Below are 10,199 nucleotides of genomic sequence, written 5' to 3'. Positions count from 1 at the left end.
CAGCCTTGGAAAGTATACTTCAATTGACTCGCACACTTACATAGGCGTTCAACACACGCACAGTTTTGAGCAATCTCACGCCACGAGTCACAACCCATGTAATAATCTTTGTATTCTTTCATGCTAGAGTTGTACAAATGAGGGTATTTTCTAAACTCTTCGCACAATCTCTCATCTATGTAGGCCTCCATTGTCGCTGTAGCTTGCATGCGTTCCGGTCTGTTCTGTTTATACAGTTTTTCTTTGACTACCTTGTGAATCTACGCCCCCAGGGCACGGTTGCCACCTTGTGGATACAATAATTACCACAAAAAAATTAAATGCGCATGTGCGACCTGCGCGTACCAGTTTGCACGTCAAAAAGTGAACTATACTTTGGGCTTAAGTGCGCGCTGCAGTTTTGTTGTCTGCCACTATAAATGCTCGAGCTCTTTAGAGCAGGATGAATTCTGATTGGTTGTTGATGTTTTTATCATTCATCAGCTGGGAAAAAATCATTTCAAAAATGCTTTCAACGATGTCGTTTTACTGTGACGTTATCGTTTGTGATTTGTAATCTGCTATTCTTTCATATTTAGAGTGATTTTTAGAACTAAATCTTTATCGTTATAGTTATTGTCCTTGGTGTGAACGGGCCTTTATAGTTTTTAAAGACCTGTTCACACCATTTCACATTTTTGTGAATGGGCCTTATCTGCATTAATGAATATTTTCAATTGAATATGGTTTTAGATACAGATTTAAATAGTCTATATAGAGTCAGAAACGATGTTTAATCTAGTTTGGATGGAACCCACCACAAAATGTCAAACCCTAACTGATTTTTCACTGAGCAGGAGACTTATCCATACAAAAGAGTTTGAAACAGCACTGCCCCAACACTTCCCCTGTCCTAAAGCTTAAGATAATGTTGCATGCTGGGTTTGTTACACAATAAACATGAACCTAATACAGTTTAAACATTTGGAGGCAATTGCATTAAGCGCTTAAAGACTGCGGTTGTGTTTATAATATGATGTGGCGGTCAGCTAAGCCAGCAAGTATATGACAACTGTGATGATCGTTAAAAAAAAAAAAATGATGCTTTTTTTAAACCATGTCTTAGATCCAGATCTTCAGGATATGTAGTGTTCATAGGCAATGTTGCTACAAATCTGAAACCAAAATGGAGGTAAACTTTACAAAGACATTAAAATTGAGAAAGTCAGCTTAGATAATGTCAATAGTGTTGTAGGGGAAAAAATAAATGTAATGATCTTCAAAGCATAATGCAGTGTGGATTCATCACAAATACACACATGTGAGTGATCATACTGTGACAAACCCATCTGTGTCCAACATCTGTAAGAGTCTGCAAGAGTTACTATGGGAAAATAGGCACCATAGTAATAAGGTGAGGAGTGCACATGCTTGGTGGAGGATGTGAAGGAAGAGTTTTTAAGTATATATGTGTGTGAGTGTAAACAGGGGCAGTAGTTTTGTATATAGTATACAGTGACAGTACAGACAGAATGTATATTGCATTGATTAGTGGTTGAGCCTGTAGTGTCAGTGAAATAGTATCTGCCAGGAAGAATTGGTGGAAGCTCTTAAACTGGTGCCACATAGTTGCCAGGGAATGTTCCAAAAGCTTGGGTCCTTTCAGACGTACCTGACAGGAAAAGAAAAGAAATGTCATTTAAGCAAGAAAACAGATGACACAAATTGCTACCGCTTTGTTAACACACACAAAAAGGCTATGTTGATTATGAGCTGCACCAATTATGGAAGCTGCTGTAATGTCAGAATCGGCCAATAGAGGGCAGTACAGGAAAAGTCTTTGCACAAAGTCTTTAAAAGAAATATATTTCAGTTTTGATACATGATTTTTATGAGTAGAACTGTGCATTCCACTGTGTTATTATCTGAAATAATTTGTATACACTACCATTCAAACATTTGAGTTCAGATTTTTTTTTTTTTTGAAAGAAATCAAAACTTTTATTCGACAAGGAAGTAGTAAATTAAACAAAAGTGACAGTAAAGACATTATTAATGAAACCAGAGATTTCTATTTCAAATAAATTCTGTTATTTTGAACTTTCTATTTATCAAAGAATCCTGAAAAAAATTATCACTATTCCACAATCACGTAAGCACATAAGAAATGCACCAAATTGCATATTAGAATGATTTCTGAAGATCATGTGACACTGTATATTTAATCAAATAAATGCAGCCTTGGTGAGCATAAGAGAGTCAGTGACTTTTTTCAAAACATTACAAAATCTTACTGACCCCAAACGTTTGAACGGTAGTGTTTGTAATAGGGATGCAAAAGGGAGGAAATTTCCAGAAAATGTATAGAATTTTCCCGGATTTTTGGAAACTTAAAGGTCCCGTTCTTCGTGATCCCATGTTTCAAACTTTAGTTAGTGTGTAATGTTGTTGTTAGAGTATAAAAAAAATCTGTAAAATTTTAAAGCTCAAAGTTCAATGCCAAGCGAGATATTTTATTTAACAGAAGTCGCCTACATCGAACGGCCAGTTTGGACTACATCCCTCTACTTCCTTCTTTAATGACGTCACTAAAACAGTTTTTTGACTAACCTCCGCCCACAGGAATACACAAGAGTTGCGTTTGTAGAGTGTGTTTGTCACCATGTCGTCGAAACGCTGTTATTTTCATCCCGCAGTCCAATCACCGGGTCTGATTCCGGCTCAAATTGATAGGGTAAAATTAAAGACATGTTTACAATAACACTGAGCGCGTGCATCTCCACGTTATGGTAAGAGGCGTGACCTTTCCGGGCAAGGAGCGCTAAGCTGCTGTCGAATCACAACACAGGAACCGCTGGCACAATCAGAACTCATTACGTATTTCTGAAGGAGGGACTTCATAGAACAAGGAAGTCATCAGCCCGTTTTTATGACAGTGGAAACAGCGGTATACAGATAAGTAAATTATGTGAAAAATACTGTGTTTTTTTACACGCGAAACATGAACACATGTTATATTGCACACTATAAACACAATCAAAGCTTCAAAAAAACACGAAAAACGGGACCTTTAAAAAATTCCCCCAAATTTCCAGAAACTTTTAGGAAATTTTGGAAAGTTTCCGTAAATTTTCTGGAAAATTTCTGCTCCTTTGCATTACTAGTTTGGACTGTAAATTCTAACAAAGTTTACACATATTTCAGCATTTCTGTACAATTATTTGAACATGTTTTTTTTTCCACAGCAGTCTATTATTATGTATTTATATTCTAAATAATAATATTCTGTATAATACTGTATAATATTCTACTATTGTCTATTTCAGATTAACATGCACCTACAATTCTGTACTACTAAACTAAAATAATATCAATAGTTTTAAATGCTAGAAGTAAATTTATGCATTGCAAAATTATAATCAATATATAATTGATAATCAAATGTAATTGATCTATAATATATGCCAATAATTGATATGATACAAACATATCGTCCATCCCTAGAAACTATGATTAGTCTCTTTACCTGTAAAACAGTGCTGGGCAGTTCTTGGCCAGAATAACTGTTAAGTGGAGCAGACTTTATAGTGAAAGTAATTTTTTTAAAGGACAATTACCTACAAACCAGCCGTCATCACACTTCTCTATGACCTGAACGATGTCTCCTTCTCTCAATTCCAGCTCGTCTTTATTCTGGGGTTTATAGTTGTAAACTGCTTTATACCTGAATGCAAAGAGAAAGAGTGAATGAAAAAGAATAACAAATGGTAAAGGGTGAAATCAGTACAATATAGCTGGATTTAACATGGATATTAGGACCTTCTCACTTTTTAACAACAAGATGGTGAGTGAATAATGAGGAAATTTTCATTTTTTACTTAACTCTTCCTTTAATAAATCTAACTAACAAATGTCAATTATATATCTCTGTCTGCTTGAATTAGTTCAGTATTAGTGATTATTGTACTCACGGTTGTCGCGAATAACCCATGTTCACAGGAGACTGTGATGTGGAGGGAATCTTAACCTGTGTGTTGGGTTGTGGAGATTGTGTTCTGGTCCCATCCTAAAAATGATTGTTAAAATTTAGTTTTAAGTAAAATTAAGTATTCATGCTCATTCACAGCCACATTTTTCCTTGAATATATATCTATATTTCACTTTTGTTCTTGACTATGTGCATAATATAATTTAATGAAAACATATGAGATATACATATAAAATTGCTGAAATTAAAAACAAAACTTATTTATACAAAAAATACAATACAAGAATATTGTACTATTCAAAACTTTGGGGTCGAAAAGATTTTTAATGTTTTAGAAAGAAGTCTCTTATGCTCATCAATCCTGCATTTATTTAATTAAAAATACAATAAAAACTAATGATGTGAAATATTTTTGTAATTTAAAATAACTGTACTCTATTTAACCCTTAAATGCCTACCCTCCTCATCGTTCAGTTTTTAAAGTTAGACATCAACCTTCTTGGTATTCCTCAATCAATTAATTATAAAGAATTATAATATAATAATAAAATTATAAAACAATGCCTATTTTTGTCTTAATTTTTTGTAAAAATTGTATAGGGTCGCTAACGACCCGAGGTGTGTATCAGTGTACCTGTATTTTTTCTGCACAACAATAATTGAATCTTAGATAACGGAATAAGTGCAATTCACCTTTATTCCACAAGGTGGCAATGTCTGATACACAATGCTGAAGTGACGACTCATTCAGACAGAAAACAAAGTAATAAGAAAAACATGAAATGGCTCAGCGATTTACTGCAGAGCAAGTACTGAACACAATGAAATATGACTGTAACTGTTACAGGATGAATCTGGTGAAGTTGTTAGCGATCAAAATATTGATTTTGAAGATGTTGAAAAATAAATAGTTTTGAGAATACGTTTGAGATCGCGAATGGGCTCATATTCGTGACCTCAAATATAAAACTAGCCCATTATTTCTTGAATTTACTGGGAAATGAGCTCTGACGAGGACAGTGGTGATGGCATAAAACATCTGCTCAAACGGAGCCCTTTCAAGCTCCAAAAGGTAACAAAATATGCTTTATTTTATTCTTCTGTAATTGTTACTCTAATATCAAAGGAGTTTTATATTATCGCGACAGATAGAGATCCTTCCGTGTTAGATATAGATCCGGGTCGATAAAGACCCGAATATGTAAGAATGATTGGCGAAACAGTCATGCATTTAAGGGTTAAATATATTTTAAAATATAATTTATCCCTGTGATGGAAAAACTGAATTTTCAGCCATCATTACTTCAGTCTAAAGTGTCACATGATCCTTCCTTCTAATATGCTGATTTGGTGCTCAAGAAACATTTCTTACTGTTACACAGCCCTGCATCTTGAAAAAAATCATCTGATTTCCATAATATTACAAATTAGTTAAAAAAATATCAATAAAACTTTCCATCACATACTTTTTTTCTTCTCAAAATAAGAATTAAGATTATTCAAAAGATATGTATCAGCTTTAATACTCTTATCAAAATATCAAAAGCAGTGAAATGTCAAAAGTTTAATGACAAAAAGAAGTATTCAAAATGAATCTTAACCTTTTACAATCTGAAAATGTGTAAAAATCAGCTCAAATATCCATCTAATGTCAAAAAACTTTACATAAACAAAGCATGCAACATTATCTTAAGCTTTAGGACAGGGAAAGCAGTGCTGTTTCAAACTCTTTTGTATGGATAAGTCTCCTGCTCAGTGAAAAATCAGTTAAGGTTTGATATTTTAGGTGGCTTCCATCCAAACTAGATTAAAAATGGTTTCTGACTTGATATAAACTATTTAATCATAAAAAATATATATAAATGAATAAATATATCAGATTTTTCAAAAAATCTGTAATTTCCTGTCGCTGTTTTGATCTACTAAAACATCCACAGATGTAGCAGAAAACATCTGGGACGTGTTTGCATTTTCTTCTGTCACTGGCCATAATTCTAATCTTGAAATCAGGATTAGGCATAAAATAATGTCATATGTCTGAAAATTGGTACAACAAACATTTGTAACCTGGCTCAGAGGATGACAGAAATCATGTTTTTTGTGATTAAGGGATAATACAAGACTTCTTCACCTTACAAATTGCTGTCAAATGCAAAAACGCAATGAAAAGCGCATCATATTTTGTGAGAAAGTGTGACCTTCTTGAGCAAAGCAGGCACTATTTTTGCACCCCACAATGAATCAGAAACAATTATTTTAAATAATCATGATTTCATTGGGCAAATAAGATGCTGGGCGGTGTTATCAATGTTGAAAATGTTGAAAATTTAAATCAACACCCAAACAAAAAATTTTGTGACTATTTGCTACTGTAAATGTCTGCTCTGTGTGTGCTCATAAAAATACTGTGTTTGTTGTCCTGGCTGTGTAAATACGAATAAAAACAAAGTGGATCAGATTGATCAGACCGAGCACTAAAAAACTCTTGTAGCCAATCAGCTACAAGAAAAAAAAAATCAGGATTCTTTGATATAACATTAAAATTTAATTTACTGCCACTTTTGATCAATTTCATGCATACTTGCTGAATAAAATATTAATTTCTTAAAAAACTATTACTGACCCCAAAACTTTTGAACGTTAGTGTACTAATGCATTGTACATTGATCACATTATTTGCCACAATACAAAATATTAACTAAAAAAATCATCAACTTAAAGGATTAGTTCACTTCAGAATGAAAATTTCCTGATAATTTACTCACCCCCATGTCGTCATCCAAGATGTTTATGTCTTTCTTTCAGTCAAAAAGAAATTAAGGTTTTTGAGGAAAACATTCCAGGATTTCTCTCCATGTAGTGGACTTCAACAGTTACCAATGGGTTCAAGTTCCAAATTGCAGTTTCAATGCAGCTTCAAAGTGCTCTACACTATCCCAGCCGAGGAATATGGGTCTTATCTAGCTAAACGATTTGTCATTTTCCAAAAAAATATGAAAATGTATATACTTTTTTTACCACAAATGCTCCTCTTGCATGGTTCTATGATGCACCTCGCATTATGTAATCATGTTGGAAAGGTCACGCGTGATGTAGGCGGAAGTACCGATCCAGTGTCTACAAAGGAACATCCACAGACTGTGTCAAACAAAATTAAACAACAATGTAAAACAACAATGTCCGACGTAAAACAACAATGTCAGACGATTTTGAAGTTGGAGGAGAAAATTAGATGGAGTTTTCGCCCTACCGCGGTACTTCTGCCTACATCATGCATGACCTTTCCAACATGATTACGTAATGCGTGGCGCATCGCAGAGCAGTGCAAGACGAGCATTTATGGTTAAAAAGTTTTTTTTTTTTTTTTTTTTAGAAAATGACCCATCGTGTTGCTAGACAAGACCCTTATTCCTCGGCTGGGATCATGTAGAGCCCTTTGAAGCTGCAATTTGGACCTTCAACTTGTACCCCAGTGAAGTCCACTATATGGAGAAAAATCCTGGAACGTTTTCATCAAAAACCATAATTTCTTTTCAACTGAAGAAAGAAAGACATAAACTTTGATGACATGGGGGTGAGTAAATTATCAGGAAATTTTCATTCTGAAGTGAGCTAATACTTTAATAGGCTCTAGCTGATACACTACAAGTTCGTACATGTAAAAAAATATGTAGTGTTGTTTCTCTGCACAAACCTGTGTGACGTACGGAGGGTGCGAGCTGGTGTGCGCTGGCAGTCCCGGGCCCTGCGGAGATGTCAGCACATGATTGGAGGGTGACGCAGGTGATCTGGTGTCCAGTGGGCTGTGAGAGTGCAGCAATCCAGTCCAGTTGTTCATGTGTGGGGTGGATGAAGTGGGGCCAGGCGAGAACAAAAAGTGGTTTGATGGTTTTGGAGAGGTGGGCTGTGCAAGTGACAGTGGGGAGCGTGATTGGCTGGAGTGTTTGTGAGGTGAAAGCTGGGGTTCAGGGGAGCGTGACAAGGGAGACAGTGGGGAGTGCTGTGGCCGGCCGGGACTGAGGGGCTCTGGGGTAGGAGTGGGAGAAGATGGAAAGTCATCACTGCTTTTAGTGCGGGGCATTTTGTTGACCTGGACGTAGTTGATGGGGAAGATTCCACTTCGGGTGGTGCCAGCGATACGACCCTCCAGCCAGTGATCATCAACACGCCTGATGATTGAGATCACCTCGCCCTGAGACACAGACCGCAAACAGAACGAGAGAGAAGAAAGCTGTTGAAGATGTTTAGGTGTAAAATATCATTGCTTATTCTTTGGAATACTTGACTCTGATTGGTCAATCGCAGCATTCTGTGGTTGGATATTTGTGTATAATGGTGAAACTCTGTAATTTACTATAATTGACTATAATTGTTCCAAGCAACCATTTTCTCTACATAGCTGTGCTAGTTAGGGCTGAGAGTCGATCACAATAAGACTTGATTTACATGTCTGAACATGACATGATTAAGATTCATTACCCTAATTACCAAACTTAAGCCTTTAAAGCAGTGGTTCTCAGACTTTTTGACTCCATGGCTCCACATTGTCCGCAGTAATATTCAAACGTTCCATGACATGAGCTCTTCATGATTTACCGGAAAAGGATTTTAATACTTATATTTTATAAATGTTTTTATATATATAGTAGGCTAATGATTAGGCTATTTCATATATTCATGTTTTTCAAGACAGTGGAATCCTGGTTCTTCAAAGAAAAAAATGGTTGAGGGGGTTAATTAAAGAAAGAAATATTTAATTTTGAGTTATTTTGTCTCATTTTGTTATCTTGAGGTCACCTTGGAATAGAGCAGGGCGGGCGAGAGCCGTGAGGGAACGGCGCGAGGCCGGTGGCGCGAGTGATAATGAGCATCACCTGCAAGGCGCGCCGGCCTCGAGTCTCTCACGGAGGAGGTCCGGAGGCATAAAAGGAGGAGCGACGTCCGTGAAGGACGAGAGAGGACCAGGCCTGGACTTTATGTTATGTTTTATTATGTTTGTGTGGCCGGCAGACGTCCGCGAGGGTCTGCCGGCATTACTTTCGTTTTGTTCTTTGTTTATTTTATATTAAAGTTTGGTTGAATGTTCGCCGGTTCCCGCCTCCTTCTTCCCGTATCTACTAACCGTGTTACAGTCAGTAATGGTGTTCAGCCTTACATTGTTCAAACCAGAGTCAGACACTGATGGAGTGACTCAGGTAGAAGTTAGAACTTTTAGAATTCAACTGGAGGTTTCTGAATGGTTAGTGGATACATTTTTGTAGTTGCTGTGGAGTTGATTAAACTCATCGACTAGCATGTGCCGTCATGTTAATCTTTTGTGCAAATCCAGTGTTGAATTGACCCTCGTTTGTAAAGCAATCCAGGTAAAATGACGGCATGGCTACAACAACTCTTCCTCTTCTCTAAAGCAGCCCAAAATGGCCTCACCCCCTTTGTTGCGTGTTCACAGGAACAGGGTTTATGTACATTTTAGGGTTAGTGATGTCACATTACACACTAACTAAAGTTAAAAAAGTGAAATCATAATCAAGGACCCCTTTAAGAACCACTGCCTTAAAGGGATAGTTCACTGTAATGAAAATTGTCACTCATTCACTCATGTCTCCAAACCAGTACGGGCAGGACAAACTATTCCGTTAACATCTAGCAATAGGGATTTTGATTCAATACAGTGATTCAAGTTTGTTATAGTTGATTCAAATACAGATTTGTTAATGACTGAAACACTATAAGAGCACTAAAAGGATGGCAGCTACACAATTATTATTACTTGACTGATCAACGCAACTTGTGAAATAAGAGGTAAGTGAGTTTCCACAGCTCACTTAAGAATCGAGAAGTTAGTCTGGAGATAAATATTCTATGATAATGAACTGTACATGATAAATTAGTTGTAGTGTATGGTACAGTGTTTGATATTTATGGCACCTTTCTAAAGGACAGTTCCACAGGCAGGTCAGCATTGAAGTTGAACAGGGCTACGGCCTCTCCATACTCTAACACCTGGATGGTGGGAGACTTTATTGGAGTGGGCTTCTCCGTTGGAGGAATGATCTGGAAAGAAAAGATAGGAAGGGATATTAATGACAAAAGAAGACAACGAGCAGTGCTTTATTTGCATACACTGGACACTGATTTGACTGCACTGACACTATTGGTTTTAATCAAAATTAAACTTGAACTGAATTGAGCTGGATGATGACATCGCTGTTTTCTACAGAGCTGCTTTACA

The 10,199-nt window shown here is 36.4% G+C and overlaps 1 protein-coding gene across 5 annotated transcripts in view; it reads right to left on the bottom strand.

The window, feature by feature from the left end:
- Positions 1-754: 754 nt before the first annotated feature.
- Positions 755-10,199, bottom strand: part of sorbs3 (sorbin and SH3 domain containing 3) — a 70,564-nt gene continuing 61,119 nt past the window's right edge. For 3 of the 5 annotated variants that reach the window (XM_048209220.1, XM_048209219.1, XM_048209218.1), the window contains exons 17-21: positions 9,896-10,021; positions 7,662-8,159; positions 3,951-4,045; positions 3,597-3,703; positions 755-1,651 (exon numbers count right to left, since the gene is read on the bottom strand). In XM_048209220.1, the coding sequence (XP_048065177.1) occupies positions 1,590-1,651; positions 3,597-3,703; positions 3,951-4,045; positions 7,662-8,159; positions 9,896-10,021 (888 nt within the window). In that variant the 3' untranslated portion in view covers positions 755-1,589. The remainder of the gene's footprint in view (positions 1,652-3,596; positions 3,704-3,950; positions 4,046-7,661; positions 8,160-9,895; positions 10,022-10,199) is intronic. The other 2 variants (XM_048209222.1, XM_048209221.1) reach the window with 2 other exon arrangements.

The sequence above is a fragment of the Megalobrama amblycephala genome, linkage group LG12 (assembly GCF_018812025.1).
Source record: "Megalobrama amblycephala isolate DHTTF-2021 linkage group LG12, ASM1881202v1, whole genome shotgun sequence".
Taxonomy (NCBI): domain Eukaryota; kingdom Metazoa; phylum Chordata; class Actinopteri; order Cypriniformes; family Xenocyprididae; genus Megalobrama; species Megalobrama amblycephala.
The sequence above is the reverse complement of the archived record's forward strand: the minus strand, read 5'-3'. Positions and strand labels throughout refer to the sequence as shown.